At 40.0% G+C, this 25,293-nt stretch overlaps 3 protein-coding genes across 3 annotated transcripts in view; all 3 read right to left on the bottom strand.

Moving 5' to 3' along the window:
* Positions 1 to 322: 322 nt before the first annotated feature.
* Positions 323 to 8,686, bottom strand: eed (embryonic ectoderm development). Its single transcript, XM_038721575.1, has 12 exons — positions 8,533 to 8,686; positions 7,615 to 7,767; positions 7,223 to 7,315; positions 6,738 to 6,803; positions 6,102 to 6,227; positions 4,740 to 4,821; positions 3,855 to 3,946; positions 3,626 to 3,759; positions 3,373 to 3,478; positions 2,829 to 2,987; positions 2,586 to 2,659; positions 323 to 1,314 (listed from the first exon to the last, which is right to left on the bottom strand). Exons 1-12 carry the CDS (start codon positions 8,650 to 8,652, stop codon positions 1,188 to 1,190), a joined length of 1,332 nt encoding a protein of 443 aa, XP_038577503.1. The 5' UTR covers positions 8,653 to 8,686; the 3' UTR covers positions 323 to 1,187.
* An 886-nt stretch (positions 8,687 to 9,572) lies between these two features.
* pwp2h (PWP2 small subunit processome component) lies at positions 9,573 to 21,810 on the bottom strand. The gene is made up of 21 exons (XM_038721561.1): positions 21,654 to 21,810; positions 20,991 to 21,103; positions 19,909 to 20,003; positions 19,696 to 19,795; positions 18,881 to 19,024; positions 16,875 to 17,010; positions 16,524 to 16,726; positions 15,949 to 16,092; positions 15,708 to 15,778; positions 15,497 to 15,633; positions 14,041 to 14,189; positions 13,742 to 13,889; positions 13,461 to 13,611; positions 12,918 to 13,098; positions 12,644 to 12,791; positions 11,457 to 11,565; positions 11,042 to 11,107; positions 10,433 to 10,651; positions 10,177 to 10,327; positions 9,989 to 10,063; positions 9,573 to 9,883 (listed from the first exon to the last, which is right to left on the bottom strand). The coding sequence occupies exons 1-21, from the start codon at positions 21,669 to 21,671 to the stop codon at positions 9,712 to 9,714; spliced, it is 2,730 nt and encodes a 909-aa protein (XP_038577489.1). The 5' UTR covers positions 21,672 to 21,810; the 3' UTR covers positions 9,573 to 9,711.
* A 1,124-nt stretch (positions 21,811 to 22,934) lies between these two features.
* Positions 22,935 to 25,293, bottom strand: part of pjvk (pejvakin) — a 35,272-nt gene continuing 32,913 nt past the window's right edge. The window contains exons 5-6 of the mRNA XM_038721546.1: positions 23,554 to 23,697; positions 22,935 to 23,467 (exon numbers count right to left, since the gene is read on the bottom strand). Of these exons, the coding sequence (XP_038577474.1) occupies positions 23,166 to 23,467; positions 23,554 to 23,697 (446 nt within the window). The 3' untranslated portion in view covers positions 22,935 to 23,165. The remainder of the gene's footprint in view (positions 23,468 to 23,553; positions 23,698 to 25,293) is intronic.

Raw genomic sequence — 25,293 nt, 5'->3', positions numbered from 1 at the left:
TTCCACAAAGCCTTAAATATGTGCTGTAATCTCTTCTGAACTGCAGTGTGTTAGGAATTATGTAATTTTCTCATGGTACAGAAATAAACCATGCTTTCTGTAGAAAAATAGGTTTTATTCAAGTCCAAATAAATTCAAGTACAAGCACTCCACATAGGCAAAAGAACCCCCTCCCTCCCCTTCAGCAGACTTTTATTATAGGGGATTAAGTCAAAATTTTCTAAAGAGGTACAGAAATTAAAACCACACAATCTCATTTGACTTTATGCCAAATAAGTGTCCGTTGTCAATACACAATAACTGCACCAACTGACTCTGAGCATATATTTACGAAATACATTTTATTGAGTTTATTGAAATCCTCTGATGTCAAATGTAATACTGTACATTTTACAACAGTCAAAAGTGTGTTTGTGTGCATGTAGGAGGAGGAGGGGGCATCAAAGCAACCAAGCAGGGCATTAAAAAAAGACACAAAGGAATGTTCAGATAACAGAAAGGGAAAAACACAATTATTCTGTGAACAAAATATAAAACATGGCACACTGCAAAAAATAATCCATCTTTGGCCATTTTATCTGTTGTGTCTTAAAAGCTTATTTTTCCTAAAACAAGTAACAAAAGTCGGCCTGAGACAGACATTTCCTCTGATTTCCCTGAATGCAGATAATAGGAATGATTGGTCTACAACTTCTCAAGCGTCTGCATAGGAAGCTAGAAGGCACTTAACCTCCGCCGATACCTATCTTTTCACCAATGTGCTGTTACAACTGGCTTTCATTCAATTTAAAACATTTGGAACAAATAATGTCTTTACCATCTTTGCTGTGGTTGACAAATGTTCATCTAAAAAGGAATAAATCCCAGATCATTACTGATGTTTTGTTAGATATAAAATGTTGCAGCAGCCTGAAACCTTAAAATTCTTTGAGATCTTTTGTTTTTACTCAAATATCCTCCCAGGAAATCAAAATAATCTCTTTGACCAGAGTAACAAAAGGAAATCATCTCACCTTGGCACTGTTTCTCACTTTTTTTAAAGGAAATATATGATGAGCTTTTAGACCATGTGTAAGACTAAATGTTCAAACGGACATTTCTTGCAGTGTAGATCTGTAGGGCTTGCATGGTGGGTGGGGGTGGGGGGGAAGCAACAAGAACCAAAACATTTTCAGGAAAAAAACTATTCAGCGCTGTCGATCCCAGCGCCAGATTGACGCATCGTCACACACGGCTATCAAAATGCTGCTGTCGCGGCTGAAGCTGGTTTGCCGGATGGCCGATGTGCATTTGGGGATGGTCAGTGTGGTGCACCTGGAGAGCAGAGAGAAGACCGCCATCACACATGCAGCCTGGGAACATGATCGCAATCTATCAAATACTGCAGGTATTTCACACTGAGCCTCACAAATCCTGCATACACACACACGCACACACACACGTTGTGTTTTTTTTTGATATATATTGTGTTCAGCACGTTTAATGGCCCGATGCTCAGATCTAAAGGTCAGGCCTACAGAAAGTGGACTTTATAACAGAAACATCTAACAATGCTCCAGTAAAAACTTTTTGGTGAAGCTCTTCGTGTTTTTGCTTGTTTTAACCGATTCACACGAGTTGTCATGTTTGAAATTACATTATTTTCATTATAGATTCATCTGTTGGTGAAACTGATTCAACCTCCCAGGATCTGAGGTCTCCAGGATCTCCAGGGTGATGATTTGCTGCTTTTCTCTGTTTTATGACTGCAGACTGATTCTCTCTGGGTTTTGGACTGCTTATTAAACAAACATTTGAAAACAAGTGTGATATGCATTTTTGTAGCATTTTCTGACACTTCACAGAACAAAAAAAATCAATCGATAAATTAAGAAAATTATTGGAAGTCATTTATAATGACAATAACTGTTAGTTGCAGCCCTAAAACACATTTGGATGATGATATGAAAGAGTAAATCAGAAAAGCCTCAGATTTGAGAAGCTGGAAACAGATAATTGTAATTTTTGCTTGATAATTAACTTAAATCAAGTAATTTACTATAAAACTTGTCGTTTGTTAACTTTGTTAGCTGAATGTTAAGTTGACTAATATCGTGTCATTCCTAACTCTTGGGACCAATTTTATGTTATGTTAGTCATAAATTAGATGTTTTTAGTGAAATAAAAGAAGCACTGGGATTTTATTTTCTGCGTTTTTGTTAACTTTGTTAACTAGCATCTGTGAAATATCAAGGGTGTGTGTGTGCATGCCGGAAACTATTTACATCTCACAAATCTTGAGGACGTGAAAAAAAAAAAGGAAAGCTTCATGAGTAAGTAAACAAACAAATTAACGGCTGCAACAAACTGACATTTACTGCGTGGCAGTTGTATAAATATGTGTTAAGTGTTTCTGTTATCGTGTCCCGTGTATACTGACATTAAGTTAAAACTAAAGTAAGACCTAAGTTGGCATTCCAGGCGGTGATGCTTTTATTTGAGTGTCATCTCACTCAACTGGTTTCACAACACACCAACTTGGAGATTTAAGCTGTCAATCACCATCAGTGATTGCCTCCTGCCTCGCATCCAACTCTGTAACTTACTTTGCCTTGTGTGGGTCTTCCACTTCCAGGTCCCACACATAAAGTTTCCCCACCTGGTTTCCCAGAGCCAGCATCTGCAAATCAGTATCACAAGCCCATATATCAGTAACAGGATCAGATCAAAGCTGCACTTTTAGTACCATGAGTCCTTTATCTGTATGTGTTGTATTATTAGTCAAAAAATAATACAATTAGACATGTAAAATGATCATGCAGGTACAAACAAAACATTAATGACTTCACCTTCTGCCAGAAGTCCATGGAGAAACGCATGTACCAAATGTCACACTGGCTGTAATCAAAGCGCCCAAGAATAGTCACATTTGACTCATTCGGTTTAATGCGATCGAGGTCGTCCTCCATCTTTCCTGGTTTCCAGCAGACAATGGCATTTTCACAGGACTGCAGTGAGACAGGAAAGATAAATAAAAAGCATTTTAGACTTAGTAAACATTTACAACCAGATTTAAATTAGGACCATTTTTTACCAGGCAAGATGACCTCCAGTTTGAGAGGCCTCAGAAAGTATTTGGACTACTTTAACACTGACTGAATGTAAAGTGGATTTTTTATGGCAATTACCCACAAAGACAAATGGAGAGTTTTCACTTTTGAATAAAAAAACAAACAAACATGTTTTTGGCTTTGTCATTATGGATTAGTGTGCTGAATTATTTGCCAAAAAAAGTCAATTTAATCAATGTTACATTAAAACTAAAACACAAATTCTGCATGAGGTCTGAATACGTGGAAGCCACTGTACATTTTGTTATATTCACTAACTTGCCTTGGAAAGAATAAGATCCCCCAGCCACCGCACACAGTCCACATAGTTTCTATGAATGTCTCGTGTTGAGAAGTCAGGGAAGTGAATTTTCTGAGAGACGAAAGGCCTGAAAAAAAGAAAAATGAAATTAAGACATCTGGCTCCACTGGTTAAACAGATTTTTAAAAGATTTGATAGCCTACACGGGGAAAAAAACGAAAAAAAAAAAAACGAAAAAAAAAACCAACTTACTCCACATTTTTGTTTGTTTTACCTGTTGGTCTTCGAGGGGTTGTACTCATAAGACCCACGAATGGCTTTCTGCATTCGCTCTGAATTGATTCGCCAAAGTTTTAGGGAGTGGTCCATCCCACAGGACATAATCTTTTCACCCAAAAGATCAAAATCCTGCAGCAGAGTTATCAAAAAGAAAAAACAATGTAATCCAGGTTTTGTTTGAGGATTATAAATATTCCCATTGAGGCAGAGTTAACAATACTCACAGCGCTCAGGACTTCGTCTCGATGACCTTCCACGCCACCAAATATTGCCACTAATGTGTCTGTATGAATGTTCCATAGACGGAGGGCATGATCTGAGGAAACAATGTGACAAGCAGCTCTTAGTGGTGAACCCACAGAGAATAATACCCAAATCTGCAGCTCCATCCAACTTTGTAAACCTTTATAACCAGTTTCAGCTCACTGTTTAGCCATCCAGCTGCAACGTTACTGTTTTTGTTTAGTCCAGTCCAGTGTTTCAGGTCATCAATAAACAAAAACATCAGCAGCTTTGCCACCATTACAGTAAGAAAATCAGGTTGGAGTCACACCTCCTTTACACTGATGCAACAGCCAATATTTTGATGCCCTTTAACGAGGCGAGGTGGATGTTCTGGGCACCTACATGGTGTGAATTTAACAACTTTAAAGGAGGCTGTAACTAAAAAAAAACATCAAATGTGCCAAGTTAACATTCACCTGATTCAATGACAGATTAAACTTCACATGACCCTGTTGTTACCTGGGCCATGGGAGACTCAGATTAAGGAACCGCCTGACAATCACATGGTAATAATAATTTAAAAAAAAACTATCCTAAAAACTATCCCTACAATCCACGAGTGGTGTTATACTCTGACAACACCTACTGTAACCTACTTTTTATTACTTAATGCAAATGCTTGTGCCACAAAGATGTTGGCAACTAATCATGGATGAGAAACTTTTAGTGTTTATGCATCTATAAATATCAAAATCAATGTTATTTCACTGCTGTTTTCTTTAACTTAGAAAGGAATTTGTGACATACTCTCCTCTTACTGGCTTTTCTGTGTTGTATGTAATGTATTTTGAAAATGTCAGTAATTATAATTGTAGGTTTTTTACCTTTGCTGACAGACAGAAGGAGATTTGGATCCCTCGGATGAAACTTGAGCTCATTGATGGCATTCCCATGACCTACGTAATGCTGGATTTAGGAGGGGGAAAGGTAGTTAATTGTAGACATGATCTTGATTTATTATCGGCAATGAAAATTACATCTATCATATTGTAAAACTTAATTACTCTACAGGGTTTCAGTGAATGACTTATGATTTAGATTACTACTAAAATGCATTTTTCTGAACAACAAAGTCAATTTGATCCTAACTTGGGCCACCTGAACTGAAAATGAAGGCCACATTTATAAGTTGTGGAAAAAACTACATTCTAAACGGCCCCCGGCAAATGTCAATGTTACATGCGTCTCCCCAAAACAAGCAAAGGCAAGGAGAAGAACAATATCTTCCATGGCGTAACCAACACTTACAGTCTGCATGTGCTTTAAACAATGTTTTTGCTGTTTCTTTAAGGAAATCATTATATAATAGAATAAAAAATAGCTACAAATGGGGATTATTTGATGTTTCTGATGTTTAAATCATAGACATTTGTATTGCATCAATGTACGGTGTGCTGGATTAGTCCAAGTACAAATGTCAGGCTGAGGGAATACTGTTGAATATAATGAGGAATACACAGTCCAGAGTGCCTACAAACCAATAACATCTACTGACTATAGGGTTGGACGATGTCTACACTGAAACATCCGGATGGACGATGGAATCGGGGTGATAGCAGTCGTCTTATGTGCATGTGTTCACTCGTACCGACTTTACTCACTTTAGACTTGGTAGTCTAATGACGTTACAAGTCATGGTGGAAATTTTACAAACACGACCAGGTAAAGCAGCAGTGAACACACAGGGTGCAGATGTTGGTTTTGGTTGTTTGATAGGCTGCGTCATTAACAAGCCCATAAGCGGCTCACCTGCTGCCAAAAAAGAAGAGTTCGGTGTCTTTTAGGCGACTTTATAAAACGTATTGCTGATGGAGAAAGTGGAGTAGTTGGGCGAGGGGGGAGACAGAGAGAGGCGGGGCAAGCCGGTGTGTTTAACTGAGGTGTAGGCCTCTTGTGTGTCTGTGTGGAGAGAAGAGAATTCCAAGGAAGGTGCGAAGCATATTTAAAATTTTGAATAATAATGATCTTGGTGATTAAAACCTGCTTTCACATGGCAGTATTATGTGAAAAATTTAGATTTTTTTTGCCAGGGGGCGGGATTTTGCAATGTCAATGCCTGTTCAACCATCGACCATCTGTCAGCCATCGCTGATAGACGATGTCATTACAAAGGACAATGGCATCGTTTATCGGCCCAAACCTAACTGACTACACAAGTTTGTTGCGATAAGACTGATTAACTTCACCTTGATGCACTGCATTGTGATGTGGTTGATCACCCGAATAATGCCACGGGAACCAGCTACAGCCAACAGCGGATGGCTTGTGTTGGTGTCGTAGGTCCAGGCACACGTGTAGAAGTTCTCTTCTGCCTTTGCACACATTTAGTCAAGGAAATGACAGCAGAACCTCTCCCAGTCATTGTTGAACTTACCTTTTTTAAGAGAAGGTTAAGTCTTTAAATGTCTACAACCCACTGAATCATACTTGCAGCCCTACTGGACCAACTAAGAGCTTGGGGACTTGGTCAGGGGCTAGTAAGGTAAAGCAGCTGATAATAAATTTTATACCTATACCTGAGACCATTCCTCAACCTGCAGAGATGCACTCAAATCTAAACTGTGGCAGAATCAGATGGGTGATTCAAGAGCATGATCAGACAACAATTTTTATCTTCAAATGATTTCCAGAACACAAGATGTAAACATTTCTATGCAAACATTTCAAATATGGCCTGATCTTAATCCACCCGTTGTTTCGGGTTAGCTGAGGTGACAAGGAATTCAATGTCTAGGTTTGTTTTCTGTCATCTAGTATATAACACCTGTATAAAACAAAGGCAAGTTTAAAAAAACAAGCAAAAGGCAAGTAAAAAAGGATACATCTGCATCCACATAAGACTGCAAGAGTCTTATTTCTCCCTGAGAGTGACATTCATACAGAGTTACCTGGTGAAGAAAAGACAGCACTACGTAAGTTTGAATAACTAGGTCTAGACAATAAAACAATAACTATCACGATATAATTTTTTAAAACAACAATATAAAAAATGTTCAATAAATAATCAATAAATGTTTGATTTGACCTCAAGTGTTGATCATAAAGAAAAGTTTAAACCCTAATTAACCATCAGGTTTCTTCAACTTTCACTCAGGAATAAAAATCAGACTTTAAACTCAAAGAAATAACTATTTGATACTTATTGTGATAATTGTCGATATCAAAAGATATGAATCTTTTTATCGTGATAACATTTTTGGCCACATTGTCCAGCCCTAGCCCTAACTAGTCCAACAGAAGACAAAGTAACATAAAGAAATGATACCACATGAATCCCATATCACTCGGATGCCTCGCCACCACTTACCCTGTTACTCCCGACTGTGGCAAACACCAGCGGGTCTCCCTCCTTGCTGTGCCAGTTAAACTGGACTCCAAACAATGGCTGTCCGTGGTCCTCCTGTGTAAACCGTTGTGTCATTGTTAATGAAATGAATACGTGTGTGATAAGACAAACCTTCACTTGGATGGTCCAACAGTTGTTTGTCTAAGTGAAGTTTGGATGGATCTGTATGTGTGTTTGATACAGAGGAAATAAATGGACAAAATGCTGTGTAGATTTTTGTAAATCCAAATAAGTATATGTACTTTGATGGTTATTGAAATATGACAGAAAACAAAAGCTACTAGATAATATTTGGTATAAGAAACGATAAAACCTTGGCTTGACATACTGTTCAGGGTGGCGTCTGTACTCACCCTCAGACTGTTGACACATTTAAAAGAATATCTGCACTTCTTGGACTTCCACTTGCCCTTGCCCCAGCTCTTTCTGCCTGGAGCATTGGCAGTGTTTGTGGGTGTGTCTGGCCGCTCTGCGTTTGTCCCACTCTCAACACTAACAGCATCATCCTACAAATGCAAAAAAAAAACCCAAAACAAAACAGGTGACAGTGTAGACATGTTCATCAGATTTATCTTGCAGAAATGAATGGCAGTCTTTCCTTCTCAGAAGCACTTTACCAGCAACAATCACCCCTTAATCTATCTTCACACTCGTATAAAAACATATTCCAACAAATGACAAGCAGCAGTGTCATTTTGTAAAATACTTTTACATTTTTGCTGCAGCAGTCTAAAGACAAACCTTTAGATATTTTGTTCTCGCACATGAGGTAACGTTAAATAGTGTTTGCTAGAGAATAAGATTTGCCTGCTATGTTGGTAATTACAGGACATCCCTCATTAACTCAAAATATTTGTATCATCTCTCATGATGACGCCGCTCCATCACACCGTAAATGAACTCTGCCACAACGCACATTTCAACTATTTCTTCAATGATTAACTTGTATTAGCTGCTGGTGCTAACGCTAACCTTAGGTTGCACGTGAATGATAGTCTGAGCATAAAGACAACGTATTTTGTGTACGTACTTTAAAAAGTCCGTGAGTATGAAGCTATCTGTGTGAAGTGTACTTTGGAGAGAATAAACTGGCAACCAGCTAATGCCATCATAGCTAAATTACACCAGCTGTTTGAATTTAGCCGGTATAGGTGAACAAAGCTGCTAGCTAAACACTTTAGCCGGCCGGCTACTTTAGCACGATGCTAACTCGCTAGGATTATTTTACGAGTCATTTGTCGCCGAAGAAACAACACGCTTTAAATGCTTACATTCTCGTCTCCTGATAAATCGGGGTTACTGTTCTCGTCACTGCTTAATTTTTGTTTTTTCGCCGGTATTTCTTTTCCCGCTTGAGAAGGGGACTCGGACATGTTCTTATTTTCCCTCATTTTGGCTCAAATCCGCCTCTTCCGCTATTCTGCCGCAAGTACTGCCGGGTATGGTTGTTTCATTCAGGCTCAGGTTGTAGTTCCACTACATTTAATTAAAATTTAGAAGAATACCAATTATTTAATTAGCATTTGTGGCCACGATTACTTTTCTTTTTTAGGCATAATTTTAACTTTGGGTCCCAATATTTTTAACGTTTTGTACAGTAAAATAATGATCCCAGACAGTAATATGATAGTTTAGTAGTGGCAGCCCTAGAACTTATAGTTCAGGTCCAAGGCATTAAATACACTATATGCACTAAATATTAAATACATGTCTCAGCCAGTCAAGCAGCTGTATTTAATGACATTATAAACAGCACCCCATGTTGTCTTGCCTTTGGAGTCGCTGCTCCTTTTACATTGCATTGAGGGAATCCAGTGGATGTGGCTCAGATACAGATGTTGGTTCTAGTTGCATTCCTTTATTTGTAGTTCTTAGAATGCTGGGAAGACCACATTTCCCGGTTTGCTTGGGAGTACATGATTATCACCCTGGAGGTGGAAACTGCATTGTCAAAGGGCCAATTTGGCAGCTCAGCTCGCCCTTTTTTAATTGCAACAAGCACCCTTGAAAATGGATGGAAGCACCTTCAACTGCATATGCTACAATGCTAACATGCCATTTGTTTCTTTACTGGCCCTGCACACCCACACAGGTGTTTTCCTTTGTCTGGCTGATCAGACCTCTGGTGTGGACGGAGTTATGCTGGCAGACACACAAGCTCACAATAAATGTAACAAAACTGACAGGAGAGTCAGGGAGGTATTAATCAAGCTCAACCTGATAAGAAGTCTAATCAGACAAAATAAGTGGAATCACCTGTTGCAGTTCTGTAACCAAAGTAAACGCAGGCTAAAGAAAACATGAAAACATGCTCATTTACATGTATTTAATAAAAACAGTTTACAATGTTTTGTAAAGTACACAGAAATATGTTTGCTTTCACAGTCCGACATAATTATTCTCTATGTGCAGTGATATCTGCCATGTTGTTGGAATGATGCGGATTGGCTTCAGGACAACAGCATCATGTCTGCATCCTCCACGGAGGCCTGGCTCATCTCCTCAGACAGCTCATCATGATCCTCCTCCTCATCCCCCTCGTTCTCCTCGGCTGCTCTCTTTACGCCCCTCTGCTTTGACAGTGCCACCGCGTAGCGAATATTATACATGTTAAAGTCACACCTGCACAGAGAAAACACATTTACAATCACTGATTTGGTTTGAATTTGGGTTTTGTACTATAACATGAAGAAAACAATTTGATAAACATTTAAAAATTGCACTTACAGTTTGGACAGATTGTCAAAGTGTCTCTGGATGCTCTTCTGCAGCGCCTGGAGCGTGGGCAGTATCGCTCCTGACCTGCACGCCAGAAAAAGATCATCAGGTACAGCCACTCACAATTATATTGAAACAGTAATGTGCGCTTGACAAAATCCATTCATAAAAACAGTAATAAAAGACTGGAAGCACACCTGTTCTTGAGTTTCTGTCCGTGCAGCATGAGTAGGCTCTGGGCCCAGGTCAGGTAGAACTGCAGGTGACCCGACTTCTCCAAACATGCCGCCACAAAGCCCAGCAGCTTCTCAACGTAGATGTCAGGAAGAGAGCCACAAACTACTGGGACTGGAACACAAACCATATCATTCAGGTATGTTTGGTTTAAAAGGTAGTTAATTCATAGCTACTAAATGAAAATTCACAGTATTGTGAGAAGGATGGTTCACTCACTCTGCTCATGCGGCACCATTTCCAGGACTTCCTGCTTGAAGGCTTTTTCGTTGAGTCTGAATGCCAGGACGATAGCCGACGCCCACTCCTGTAGCCGCAGCTGCTTACGTATGCTTGCCGGCGTCACGTCCATGTCGAGGTCATAGGGGTCAAAGACCAGAGACCCATCAAGGGAGTAGACAAGCAGGCCCTCGGTGGTAGTGGCCGACCAGCTACGACCTGAGAAAATATCGAACCACCTTAAAAATACTTAACACCAGTTTCCTCTTGCAGACCATAAAGACTTAATTGCGTCTTGGCCAGGTCTATCTTGGAAAATTATATTTTAATCTCAATGAGACTCACCTGGTTAAATGAAGGTTAAATAAATAAAAATTAATTAAAATGTCTTTTAAACATGAAAATTATTTAATTTAGCAACATGACCAATATAAGTATGATAGGGGACTGGGAATCTGCTTAAAAGTTGCTGAGATGAATGACTGAAAGACCAAAAGTGTAAATTTGAATGTAGAAATGTAGAAAGCCATGCAATTTTATAAGCAACATCTCCAACTTTACTCACAAAACGTAATTACGGCAATGTCTCTTTAATGGGGAAAAACCTACCAGTAGGGGAGAACCGCAGCGAGCTCACTCTGATCTCTGGCTTGAAGTGTCGAGAACTCATATCACCTGTAAAGAAATACAGAAAGAAAAACATGCATAAAGAATAAAATTAAGTGAAAACATGGAAAAAGGGAATGACATGAAGTCATCAAGCAACAAGAAGTGACTTTAATTGACCGTTTTATTAAACATCTATCAATTTAAGGAGAAAATCCGTCTCCTTAGTGCCTCCCAAATGCCCTATTAGTGGAAAGAACTTGTTTTCCTTAAATACAGCAACACACTGTATTGATCCAGTACAGTGATCAGTAGCTCACTTGTCTTTGCACAGCATCACTGCAAACGGCTCTATTTGGAGGAATTAGGTATTCTAATGCTTAATAACAACTGGTCTAAGTGTTGAAGGGTGTCGTACCTCTCCTGACTCCAGGGAGGCTGATGTTGACCACGTCTCCGTCCCCAGCTCCCTCGTCCACCAGAGCCAGGCTGCCAAACTCCGTCATCTTCCGTCGGTCCAGGAACTCCTGAAGGGAACAGGGAGAATCAGATAAACAACAATTTCCAAGAATCCTGAAGGTCCTGATTGATGAAGTTCAAGGACCAAGTAAGCATGTTTGAAACACAGCAGTATAAACCAGAAATTAAAGAGTACAAGAGTGTATTTTGCTTTGTGTATACAGTTGACAGTAGTTACAGGTCCTTCCTACTAAACAAAGTTTACAATAATAATTATAATCATTTTCTTTAATACCTGGACCTACTGCCACTAGTGTTGTAGTACTCGAGAACGCTCTTGTCTTGAAACCGGTCTTAAGACCACTTTTTGATGGTCTTGGTCTCGACTGCATTTGTACTCGGTCTTGTCTCGGTCTCGGACATTGAGGACTCGGGATTTTATTTCAAGACCAGTCAAGACCATAACTTTGGGAATATCAATAAATTGCTTTTGCAATGTCAGATTTATTTGTTAACATCCTCACTTAGATCGGATGCAAAACGTATTGCTTCAAATCCAACCAATAACCCTAAATAAAAATGTGTTGTTACCATTAACGACTGTTCCCACGATGGTAAGCATGGAAAAGTTGAATAAAGATATACGTTGATTTCAGCTCTTAATGTTTGTATGTGGGTGTTTTTAATGGGAATGTGGATCTTTCAGATCAATTTGAGAAGTACCTATGATCTCGTTCCACATTTCATTGTGTGTCATGTAATGTGGGGAACTGGTCTTGGTCTCGACTTGGTCTCAGCCCCTAAAAGTCTTGGTCTTGTCTCAGTCTTGATAAACTCTGGTCTTGACTTGACGTGTTGACTTGGTCTTGGTTTGGGCAGTCTTGACTACAACACTAGAGTCCCAGCACCACCCGCCCCTCCCATCCCACACTCATTGTGCCAGGGACCCCTCTCTCACACTTAAGACTCATACACTATTTATTATTACTGCTGGACATCTACTACAAGGTCACTGTTACTGCGATGTACTGTTTGTCTATTATGTATTGTCTATATGTCCTGTTTCTGTGTGTGTCCTTCTTATGCCTGCTCTCAGGATTTTTTTATTTATTTAATTGAATTAAAGCGTTGCTCTAAAAGCCGTACCTCCATGGCATCAAAGGACAGGTTGCAGGAGATCTCAAACTTCTTCATGAGCATCTGCTCCTTGACATTGTAGATGCAGACAAACTTGGACTGACCTCCTGCCAAAATCGACTCCCCGTCCGCAGAGTAACACAGCGACGTGAAGGACCTGGACGAACGAAAAGCATAAACCAGGATCAATACTCTGTCATGAATTCCACAAAAAAACCCAAAGAAATCAAACCCCTCCTCTATAGTTTGGACCAAATGAAATAATTTAAGTTCTCTCACTCACTTGCCCTTTGCCAACTGTTTGGCTGTGATTTTATCCGTCTCTTTGCGGCCCGTCTCCAGGTCATGGCGTCCAGCCACGGAACCGGTTTGTGCGGCTGTTTGGGGGTTCCAGAAAGAGATCTCACCGTTCAAAGTGGCCACAGCCAACTCCTGACCGTCAGGGCGGTAAGTCACGGCCAAACCTAAGTGGTTGTAGATATGCACAGGGCTGAGGATACAATGAAAGTCCAAGATGGGAAACTGACAACAAAGCAGAATTTTGCTTTTAAGGGCTGAACAAGAACTGTTCATCCTAATATCGATGCTAGAGTTCGTCCTAACAGTACACAAGCTGAAACACCAATTAGATTTAGTTCCTTGTTCCTCCAGTAAAAGCAAGTTTAGTTCTCTAGTTCCTTAAATGGTTTTTGGAAAGTTCCTGCAGTGGGAACGCCCTTTGTGTGCCCCCTAATGTCTGTACCAAAGAAGACACTGGAACAGGCGGATCTTAACACCAAATAACCAGGCTTCATCACTGATGGCTTGGTCAAGGATCGGTATTTACCATCAGAGGTAAGGGCAAGTGTTTCTTTGACCTGCCAGCTGTCCAACATGTCCCACAGCCGGATGGTGCGATCCCACGAGGCACTGGCCAGGATGGACTGGACTGGACTGAAACACAGGCAGCTGACAGGACCTTCGTGGCCGCCAAGGACCTGGTTAGTCACAGAGATGAGCATTTTTTAAAACATAAGCCACATTTTTATTACATTTCACTGAAAAACATCCACAGATAATTGAGAGCTATACAATTTTTCATATTAATATATGGCATTATGTGCCTACCTCTAGGAGCCTGCCTGTCTGCATAGACCACAAAAAGATCTCAAAGGAATCCTGGGCTCCTGCGCTCACCAGCTCTCCACTGACATCTACTGCAAGGGAAGAGAACTGCGCAGGCCGAGGCGATGTGAATGTCCTGAAGTTTCTGTACCTGTAATAAATAAATGCACACAACCTTCTTCACAGCTGCGCTAATGCACAATCGATTCATACAGTACATACTCAAACACTTCTATTCTCTGTTTGTGTGTGCCCCTCTCTCTATCAAATTCTGGAAGTGATCCAGCTTCACCGTAAGTCACCTGTGCAGGTCGAACGCTCTGACCGTCCCGTCCAGGGAAGCGCTGACGATGACGAAGCCGCTGGAGGTGAAGGTGACATTGGTGATGCTGCTGGTGTGTTCTGTGAAGGTGACGAAGCAAAGGCCACTGTTGGTGTTCCACACTTTGACCTGTGGAAATGAAACTACTGTCAAAAACTTCACAGGTCACAGCATTAGCATATGCACTGGTCAAGAACAATGTACTGTTTTTTGTAGGTTTTGAGTGAAATGAGAAACTTGTGGAGAGACCAATCTATAGAAGTCAAACATCAAAGTCTTTAAAATTACATGGAAACAAAAATGCTCAAGCTTCTGTCAGCAGTGCTCTTTCCATTGTAATAAAGAAAACACTACCTTAAAGTGTCCTTACAAGACTGACACATGTTCCTCTACTACTACAAAATATAAGGCGCCAAACAAATGTATTTTTTTGTTTAGGTTGTTTCCATGGTATGATTGTAGCTGGACAAAAAAAAAAAAAAAAACTGTTAAAGATCCTTTTATAACTTCAGGTTTTTCCCCACAAGAAAACATCATAATATGTATAATGACGCTGACAACCACAAAAAAGGTGTCCACATGGAAAAACATAGTAGTTACTGAAAAGGCTAATGTTAGCAAGCTACTTACTAATAAGGACCATTTACGGTGAAAAGTATAGAATAGGCCTAGGTACTACTTATCTAACTTGATACTTCAAATGCTGTTTAGTAATGACAGTATAATATGTAGCTAACTAAAAAGGTTAACATAGTAGTAGTAGTAATAGTATTGTAGTTGCTAATGTTTGACCCGTTTAGAGTGAAAAGTATAGAATATGTGCTAACATTAACTATCTTAATTGATACTTGATCAAATGCTGTTTTATAATTAAATTTTAGTACGTAGCTATATTGTTTGTTTATTACATATTTCTACATCTATTTATGTCACCTGTATGTCTGTCTGCGTGTAGCACCTCAACACCAAAGCAAATTCCTTGTATGTGTAAAACACTACTTGGCAATAAAGCTCCTTCTGATTCTTCTGATTCTATAACTGAGCTTACTGAATAGGTTTAACCAGTTGCTAATTTATGACCTGTTTAGAGTGTAAAGTATAGAATATGAACTATTTATCCAACTTCTACTTCATACTATCAAAAGGCTGTTTAAAAATTCCATTATAATTAAAATAACTGAAAAGGCTATCGTTAGCTTGCTAGCTGCTAATATATGACCTGTTTAGAGTGAAAAGTATGGAATATGGTACACTTATATAACTGATAGACTGATACTTAATCAAATGCTGTTTAATAATGATGTAAAATTAACATTTATTTTAAGTTATTAATTAATAAATTATTTCCCCTGAAATTATAATATTACTTCTCCCTGCTTTCCAGACCTACGTATGAATGGTGAAAAATGTAGCAATGCAAAGTGTGCAGCGCTTACTTTTCCATCATCGCCTCCTGTCACGATGTACTGTCCGTCTGGTGAGTAAGCGAGCGAGGCCATGTTGTTAAAGTGTCCCTGTTGCTTGAAGATGTAAGACTCACTCTGCCACTCCCACACTAGCAGCTGACCCATCCCTGAAACAACAACACAGGTCATCTCAGGGCTACGTACTGAATAAAGTAATAAAAAAAACAGACCGATTTCTTACCTGAGCACCCAAAGCCAATCCAGTCTCCAGAGCTGTTAATAGCCACTGATGCGATTCTCTGGTCTGAAATACTGAACAAAGGTAATATCATTTAAATGTACTGCCTTTTTCTTTCTGTGCAGACTACTAAAACCTTAATACATGCATGTTCCCTGTCCAGTTTTTACACTTTTCTCCCAAATTCCCACTACAGCACGTTGATAAAAGCACTTCATATATAACAACTTAGCTTTTCTCTCACCTTAGGGAGTGAATAAGGTTAAACTCTGGAAGTTCGTGCAGGTGGAAGATTCCAGAGGCAAAGCCTGTAACCAGGATGTGAGTCGGTTTGTGGTAGGCGGCAGCTGTCAAGTTGTTGAAATCCCCTTCCTTGTTGAAGAAGTGTCTGCAAGAACAGAGGCAAGAGTGAATAAAGAAAGCTGAGCTGCAGAACCAGCTGCTTTTAGATTGTATTCAGCCTTTAAAGCCAAGAGGTATAACAAGCAGCTCATTGGTACTTCAGTATATTTTGAGTCATCATCTGGTAGTTATCTACATTTTTTGCAATTTGAGAAGCTTTAATTGAAAAGAAAACATGCGAGTCAATGGCTCAAAAGGTACAGCCAGCTGATACTGCTATTATAGTTTTAGAGCAGCCAAGGGACAAATAAACCTGCGCTTTATGAAGCCAAAAGCCTAATGGAGAGCAGGAATATTTGCCACTTACCATTACAGTGTTTCTTGGAAGGACTTCTGGCTGTGAAGAACTACTGTGACTGAGATTGGAATGAAAACTGTTGTATGGCTTTAGCAGAAATATAGAAAAGTAAGTCTTACTTGCTCCTCTGCTTGTATCGGACATTTTTAGTCGCCCCCTTCTCTTTGGGAGCTTCAGCTTTCCCTCTGATGACCTCTCCCTCCTGTCCCTCCACCCAGTCCTCCTCATCTCGCTTGGGTTTGCTCTTCTTCAGGACGAGGCCGTCCAGCTCTGTGTCGCTCTCCCAGACACACAGGGTCCCATCCTGACTCACCGTGTACAACTTTAAACACACAAACAACACACTCATCAGGGACAGATTCACAAGTTTGGTCTTTAAATTGATCTTTTCGTTTAAATGTTTTATTGCAAAATCACATCTGTCCCTTCAGCCTAAATCACAACCTAGTGGAGGGCAATAATAAACTCACATCCAGACTGTCCTTCTCAAAGAAACAGCCCACGATGAGGTCCTTGTGTCCACCCAGGGAGTAGTAGATAAGGTTAGCCCAGCGCTCCGCACCAAACACCCACGTTGACATGTCTTTGCTTCCCACCACAAAACACCTAACAAAAGATGTCACAACCATGGTTACAGCCTTCTTGTACACTTTGATGTCTAACAAATTTTAACTGTATCATTCACAAACACTTCGCGTCCAGGGAGAGAAATTCATCAGGAACTCCATTCACGGGGAATTCAAGCAGGTGTAGATTAACATGTTCTGGTAAATGTAAACCAGGCATACACTTTATGATTTTAGAAATCTTGTTGTCTGATTCCAGCTCAAGCTGTAAACCATGGTAATATTCCGGATGGTTATTATTACCGTACACATTTTAATTACCATGATAACCGGGTACGGTTAACCGCTGTTATACTCTCCTACCTTCACTCTTAACTGTTATAATCTCACGGCAAACACCGTCCAGCGTCTCTCAGAAGCAGGGGCGAATGCGCAGAATGCAATGTGGATTTGTTTGGGTCAATGACAACACGGCGTAAGAAAACGCTGCAGAGATTTTTCAGTCACTCTGAAGTCTGGTCGTATTTTAGTTGAGGGAAACTTGATTGAAGAAAAGGACCTTATAGTGAACGCAGGGCAAGTTAACTTTTAGCTTTGGTTTGTCTCTCTGACTTGCTAACAATGTGTAAATTGAAGCTCTCAGTGTTAGCTGCTCTTGTAAAAACGCTACACGTTGCTGTGTGCGTCGTGTGTCGGCAGAGTCTATTCGTCCACTGCACATGATAACACGTTACGCAGTTTAGTCAACCAACCAGCATATCTAGAAATGCTACAGACTCCTCTGTATTTATGTCTGTTTTTGGGCTCATTGCAGTTACTATCACTGTCTTCTAAAGACTTATTTGTTTTCATGCAATTGTGCACGGGGTCATTGTATTACCTATATAATATAAAATCCTTATAATGCACACTTAGATGATTTTCATATGTTTACAAAAGGTATTTTATTTTTTATGCAAACAATTGTATTTGTAGTTTTCAATATAAAACTTGTTGAAATGGTTTCAGTGTGTGTTATCAGTACATTTTAATATTTTTTGGCACATTTTTACAATACTGTGATAATACTGATAACCATAATCATTTTGGTCCCAATAATCGTGATATGAAAATTTTCATACCGTTTTCATCCCTAACTGCCAAAGCTCACAATATACATTCTCACGCTGTACGGTCCCATGGTCAAGCCACAACCTCAGTGCTCACACTGTACGTGCATATAACGGCCAGCCCCTGCCAACCGTTCTGGCTATTGACAATTGTCAGACACAAAGATTTGTGGCAGGCAGAAGTGGGTGTATATGGACTAGGTGGTTAGGAAGATTTGGACAGAATGGCTTTTCCATTTGCAGAGAGAATCTGAAGTGAGCTTTCTATGTTTTACTGTATAGATTGTTAACTTGATAGCTAGCGCTAATGGTGGGGAATCGACTATTGGCTTTTCTTCAACGAACTCTGACGTGTCAGAAATTCATGCAACTGTCCAACGGCTTTTCAGGAGAAGTTCATCAGTCCTTGCTTCCTACTGTACACATGGCAAACAAAGCCCGACAAAGCTGAAATTTGGCCCGACACTCAAATGAGGCGTGTGGCTCAAAAATCAGGTCAGACATGAGCTCAAACCGTACAGTGTATGCCCAGCTTTAGGATTTCACTGAAATGTCAATTTGCAGGTGCTTCAATAGTGCAGCATGAGTTATTTTACTGGAAGACAGTTAGAGCAGAGCCCATTTAAAATTATATAATAAAATGCTGTTTGGTATCAGATGTCAGGCAAAAAAATAAATGAACTTAATGATTTTTTACCTATAGCGATATGTAATGACATATTGGACTGAACAATATTTGAATGAAGTTTGGTGTGACGTCTCTCTCATACACTAGTTGCAGATCAATCTTAACAAACTCACTTGGAGTCATCCGTCCAGTCAATGCAGGTGGTTTCATCGTAGGGGCCGTAGTAGCTCTTGTCCAACACGAAGGCATTAAACTCCCGCTGCTTTCCAGGAGCGTGGTACATCAGAGCTACATTCTCCTTTGTAACAACAAACTTCCTGAGGGGGAATAAATACATTAAATATCGGCCGCATTTTGGTTCCACTATACAACTCTTTGATAACATCACAATTAATTAAGGACAAGCAATAAAGAACATGGCTTAAACTAACAACTGTATACAATCTGTCTCGTCTGCTGTATACAATCTCATGGCTTGTATATACACACAGATATATGAAATAGATACATAAGTTGGCAGATAAGATAGTAGCAAAGGAGCACTTCACATTAAATTCACTAAATGGACTTCAAAGGTCACAACCCTAACCAGGATTTTAAAAAATGTAACAGAGTTCTGGGTAATTGACTGCATAATGTGGTCTTTATTATGCTCACCTATTCTGGCACTGATCACATACCTGATACCAACATGAACTGATAATGGTGTCCATTGCCCATACACTCCTGTTTTTACACAAGTTAAACACATTTCATGTTGTGTAGAGGTGAAATTGTTTTTTTTCATAACTAATTATTTGTGGTTTTTTAATAGTTTACCATTTTTTTTGGCAGCGTTTGAACTGAGTCTTTGATTTGAAGCAGTGTTTACCAACTACAGGAACTGCTGCAAATTTCAATGAGACACTATCTGACTTGAAGACAATCACAATGAAACCTCACCAACTGGCATTTCTTTTACAATAAGAGGTTCATCAGACATCCTTACCTGCCATCAGGTGAGAAGCGGATGCTGCTGACAGGCTTGTGAAAGTGGAAATGATGAAGAACGGCTCGGGTGATGAGACTGACCAACAACGCGGCACCATCTGAGTGACAAAAACACACAGATGCATTTGTGTATTTTTTCCCCCTAATAGCATGTTAACTACTGCTAAAGATAGAGAATGCAAGCTTTATTCAGATCAGTGGAATCTCCTACCTTCATCCACTACGACTGCTAAGTTCCCATCGGAAGAGAGACCCACACATGTTATGTTTTTTGTAGTGGAGACTGGTAACGTCTCAGATGTGTTGCTAAAGGACAGAGAAGGGGGGGAACAATCAGTCTTGCTTGGGCTTTCACGGTTAATGAGGTCAACTTTAATTTACCAAGATGTTACAACACTTATTTTTATGCGTCATGCTATTAAATTTCTTTACAGCTGCTTTTGTTCCAAGTAGTAATAATAGTAGCACATTCAAACCTATAATGTACTGTATTTCAGAAACACTTAAATTCTGCATAAAAATTAATTTCTTTCTTGCAAACTGACAGATGGGGCAAAGCTGCCCAGATAGCAAAAGTCATGCAGCCCAGATCTGGACCACCAGATCCTTCATAAGTTCTGGGCCAGATCTGTAAAACGGACCTGGGCGGGTGTCTTTTAGCACAACGGGCCAATACCGGTGCGGATCCGGTTTTCATATCTGGACCGGCACTGGCCCAGCTCCAGAACACATGAGAATTATTAGTCATTTGGTCCAAAGGCAGTTCCATTTTGGATCCCAGAGTCTCCATAAGATACTGTTGAGGATCCGGTTTTCACATCTGGACTGGCAATGGGCCAGCTCAATTTATTAATTCTGGCCTGGATTCACACCAACCTTAATCTATACCCACAAAACAAACCATATACAAAAATATGGAGTTTTTCAGAGAGTTAAAGGGATAGTTAAAATTTTGGCAATCAGATGTTGTGCATGATTCAGCTTGTGCTATGGGTCCTAGTATTAGATATGTCAGTTAAGGTATACCATTTCCGTCTGAGAAGCCAAAGGGTCTAATGCCCATGAACTGTTACAATTTTAGGATGGAAGTCTGCAACTAACAGTTACTTTCATTCTCAATTAATCTGTTGATTTCTGTTTCTATTAACTGACTGGTCTATATAATGTATAACAAATAGTGACTTGTAAATCACAATGGACTCTAACTTCATATATATATATATATAACAGCTTTAACAATCCCCCATATTTTTATGTATTTAATTTAAGTATTTAAATGTATCAATGACTTACTTTTTCAGGTCGAAGACAGAGACTCTGTTTCCAACCGGACTGATCACGGCGTTGCCATCTTTAGAGAAATTCAAATTTCCCTGACGATAGACTGCTCCGAGCAGATTGGAAAACTACAATGAAAAAAACAGTGGCTTTCACCCACAAGCTCCTGTTTGGTTCTGGGGAGGGAAGTTAATCTCCCAAACTCCATTAAAAAATGTGGGAATTCAACGATCTCTTGCGTACAAGCAGGTGTAGATTAAAATGACTTCAACCAGTTCACAAAACAGTTACATGTTCTTGTAAGGACAGGGCTTAATTGAAATAACAGTTATCAATTCACAGGTCCTTCAATAATGTTAACATAACGTTACATTATTTTAGTGGAAGACGGTTAGAGCAGAGCCAATTTAAAAAACGATGAAATTATATAATAAATTTCTGTTTAGTAATGTATCATATACGTCAGCCGAACCTAAGTGTGGAAATTAACACCTTACAATAAAAACTGTAAAATGCGCTCCTCGATTTTTAGCTTTACCGAAATGTAATGACATATTAGATTAAACTATAGTTGAATGGAGTTCGGTGTGACGTTCTCTCCCATAACGTTACACTAACGTTAGTTGCCAAACAGCGCGACAGTAACAAGTTAACGTTAGCTAGCAGTGTCGTACTCACCCTATAAGCAAACTTCATTTTACTGCATATCCTTTAATCTTCATACATTCATCTACTTTTTTAATTCTTTATATATCCCCGTGGAGGTCTGAATATAGGTCTAACTTTATGCTTCTTCCTCCACTGCTACCCCACACGTGTTCCCATTTTGTTGACACTTGACACATCCGGCTTGATACTTGAAACACTGCGCCCTCTAGCGGCAGGGAGGGGAAACGACTAACAGTAAATGCATGGCACATCAATCTTTATTCAAGACAAAATCCAGTCCAAAGGATTGAAGAAACAAAAAAGCAAATGTGAGAAAGTGATTGGGAAAACTACAAAGTCCAAGAGAAGATATTATATTCCTAGTGTTATGGTGAGTTCAAATGAAAAGTATCAAATACAAACACACATTTGCTATACTATCTTAGTATTGCAGGACTAGCTCTACCATCATTTTCACCAAATTAAATTCACGTGTAGCCTAAAAAAATATAACAGAGAATGTTCACACTTTGCAATTACATGAGGTAGGTATATTTGGTATAATTTGGGTTAAAACTGGTCAAAGTCTTGCAGCATAAGAACGTGTACTGACTGTCATGTCAGCCAAGTATTAACCTTAAATAATTAGTCATTTTAAAAACAATTACAGTACCATAACAATTCCAAATACATTTTTGTTTTAAAGTGAGACTATGTAAGTTTTACAAATAGAAATAACACAATCTTTCCTTTACAAAAGATAGACAATAAGACAAATAGTTTAATAGTTTATTAAATCCGTATATTTATGGTGGTCACTGCGACAGCCTGACTTGGTCTGGTATGACCAGTAGCTTATGGTAGCTAATGCTAAGTAATGTTAGCAATCATTATCTAGATGCTATCTAAGGTAAATATTATGGTGTCTGTAAAGCAAGAGAGAGACTCATGGGAAATTAAGGCAAATTCATTGTGCTATTATCCTAGTTACTACAAGACTCACAAGCTGCTATCAAAGTGAAGGATAGTTTAAAGAGGCCTTTACTCATCCTCTACAACTTCACATAAACTGTATAACACACACTACAAACAGTAAAAACAAAAAGGGCTTCTCAAAATAAATGACACACTTGGAACAGAACAAAACCAGACCTTCGGTGGCCTTCACACAATCCCTCCGGTCCATTTTCATCCAATACTCCTGCTGAATAATTTAGCATCTGGCAGCCACAGTTCACATACAGCACACATGTAGAAATGAGGTGGTACTAAAGGTAAACTGAAAACTATACCATACATGACACCGCAAAGTAAGAGATAACACAAAGTTTATTTGTATCTTTTAGAATAACAGTTAGCTGTTGCTGAGGTAACGGCACAAGGCGTTGTACATAGTCATGCCCATGTCCTGTTTTCAGGACTTGGACTACAGGAATAAATATCTCAAAAACAGCTTTGTAAACAGTTACACATGTAGTATCTTGCACCAACAGAAAAACAACTGATAAACAAAGTTTCTCACAGTGTAAGCACTTCTCTTTTTCACCTCATCGTTTTGTGCCAGAGGTCGAAACAGGGCACCACGTGCAGCCGAACATATTTCAGGCCTGCAGATGAGCACTCCAGACAGCCGTAAACAGTTTCCCGCTTCTGGTTACCCATGCCGCAGAGGGCACAGGGCCCCTTGGGGATGTTGTGTTTGAGGAGGTTGACCCGTGTGTGGGTGCTGTCTCTCAGGTAAGCAGTGGACACGTCCGTCATGCTGGCGGCTTTCTCATAGTAGTCGGTAACCATGTCGTCCATGTAGGTGTCAGAGTGGGTGAGCTCCTCAAACGTTCTGTTATCTACACAGTAGTTGGATAAAGCAAAATGGAAAAAGAGCAATAAAAGTAATGGTGTATTTATTATGTAGCAGTGGTCATTACTGTACCTGCTCTGAAGGGGTTTCCATAGACAATGCCAGACAGGAACCGGCGCAATCGACCCATGGAGAAGTGACCGATGAAACCACCAAGCTGTTCCCTGATCTGCTCCCGCTCAAATCCCCCTTGCGACTCTGGGGCTACACAGATATCTGACACACAGGAAGCAAACATCAGTTCAGAAAACAACTTTTGTGTAAACTCTATAATTTGTCATTTTTTGTCTGTACAACAGTCTAAACCAAAAGACATTTAAAGAGGTGGTATTTTGCTTTTTGGCTTTTCCCCTCTCCTTTATTGAGTTATATCTTTTTTTTGTGCATGTAATAGGTTTGCAAAGTAAAAAAGCCCAAAGTCCAGCCCAAAGAGAGTTCCCATCTCCCACAGAAAGCACTGCTCTGAACTGCTTGAAAACAGCTTGTTTGTAGTCCAGCCGTTTCCCTTCCTTTACTTGTGACGTCACAATGAAAACGCGTCATAAAGCTTGCCAAGCGGCTAGCGGGGTCAGGCACGCCCTCAAACCAAGCTAGTCTGAGTGGAGGCCCTTTCATTTTAGTTAAGCCCCTTTTCCACTGCACTTGACTTGGCTCGACTCGCCTTTGTTTGGTTTTCCATTGTAGAAACGCTGATTGGTCAGAGAGAATATTCACTATTCACTGCATCATCATTGCGTGCACCAGACAGAGTCCAGCAACAGAAAGTTTCATATTTTACAGTTTTCATATGTAATTTAATCACTAAATCCACTTCTGAGATGTTTTGAGGTGAGAAATCAGCTGTGTAGATTTTGAATATTGACAGTTTTAGGGGTATGCCTGTGCGAACCAGCGGGAGGGGCTGGCGAGGCCGCCCGCTCACAGAGCCCTCTGCTCCCACCGTCACACTAACCGCTGCAGCCAGGCACAACAACGGCAGAGGAAAACACAGCTGGAAGGTTTTCATACCACTTATCTGTCTTTACATTCTGAGGAATGTTGAAACATTTTAACAAAAGAGAAAGCTGTGTGGATCGCTGGTGTTGTGTGTGGCGTCGTTATGACGACAAGCTACGTACTATCTCTGGGTACTATCTGCAATGGAAAACGGAGCAGGGCCAAGTAGAGTCGAGTCTATGGATTTGCGCTATGGTAGTATTTTTCGGCAAGGCAGCATAGATCATCAGAACACCGGCAACAGTTCAACGTTTAGTCCTAAGACGATGCAACTCTGACTCTGTTTGGGCCTGGAAATTCACAATCACAATCTGTAAGTATGCTTTATTGGTTGTGAATTATATTTAAAATAAACACGGCAATGTAACTTCACAGACTGTTCAAGTGCAGAGTTGTTGTAAACGTTGGCTAACACAGCTAAAGTTATAACTATAATGCTAATGTTACACCCGATGTGAAAGTTACTGAGCAAACATTGGCAGGTTGGTACCGATGATCTTTTCTGCAGTCCTACTGTCCGTTGTAGTCTGTCCTTGTCCTTTTTTTTGTTAGATCCAAACCAGACAGTGATGGACGTGCTGAGGATGGACTGGATGATGGTTGTGTAGAAGTGGATCAGCAGCTCCTTAGGCAGGTTGAGCTTCCTGAGCTGGCGCAGGAAGTACATCCTCTGCTGGGCCTTCTTGATGATGGTGTCAGTGTTGTGCTTCCACTTTAGGTCCTGGGATATAGTGGATCCCAGAAACCTGAAGGATTCCACAGCAGACACAGGGCTGTTTAGAATGGTGATGGGGGGCAGAGTGGGGGGGCTCCTCC

Source organism: Micropterus salmoides, unplaced genomic scaffold (assembly GCF_014851395.1).
Source record: "Micropterus salmoides isolate LMB-PRFRI ecotype aquatic unplaced genomic scaffold, ASM1485139v1 Ms_hic_scaffold_1, whole genome shotgun sequence".
NCBI lineage: Eukaryota > Metazoa > Chordata > Actinopteri > Centrarchiformes > Centrarchidae > Micropterus > Micropterus salmoides.
This window is presented reverse-complemented; position numbering and strand designations above follow the sequence as displayed.

Excerpts from the sequence above, each read along its gene's own strand:
- eed (XM_038721575.1), bottom strand. The coding sequence starts at position 8,652 with ATGAGGGAAAATAAGAACATGTCCGAGTCCCCTTCTCAAGCGGGAAAA. Across the intron at positions 7,768-8,532 it reads ATTTATCAGGAGACGAGAAT|GATGATGCTGTTAGTGTTGA; the intron begins GTAAGCATTTAA and ends TTGCATTTGTAG. Across the intron at positions 1,315-2,585 it reads GAAGACCCACACAAGGCAAA|GTGCACCACACTGACCATCC; the intron begins GTAAGTTACAGA and ends TCTGCTCTCCAG.
- pwp2h (XM_038721561.1), bottom strand. Across the intron at positions 11,566-12,643 it reads TGTCCTTTGATGCCATGGAG|GAGTTCCTGGACCGACGGAA; the intron begins GTACGGCTTTTA and ends TGTTCCCTTCAG. Across the intron at positions 10,652-11,041 it reads GCTGCGGTTCTCCCCTACTG|GTCGTAGCTGGTCGGCCACT; the intron begins GTAGGTTTTTCC and ends ATATTTTCTCAG.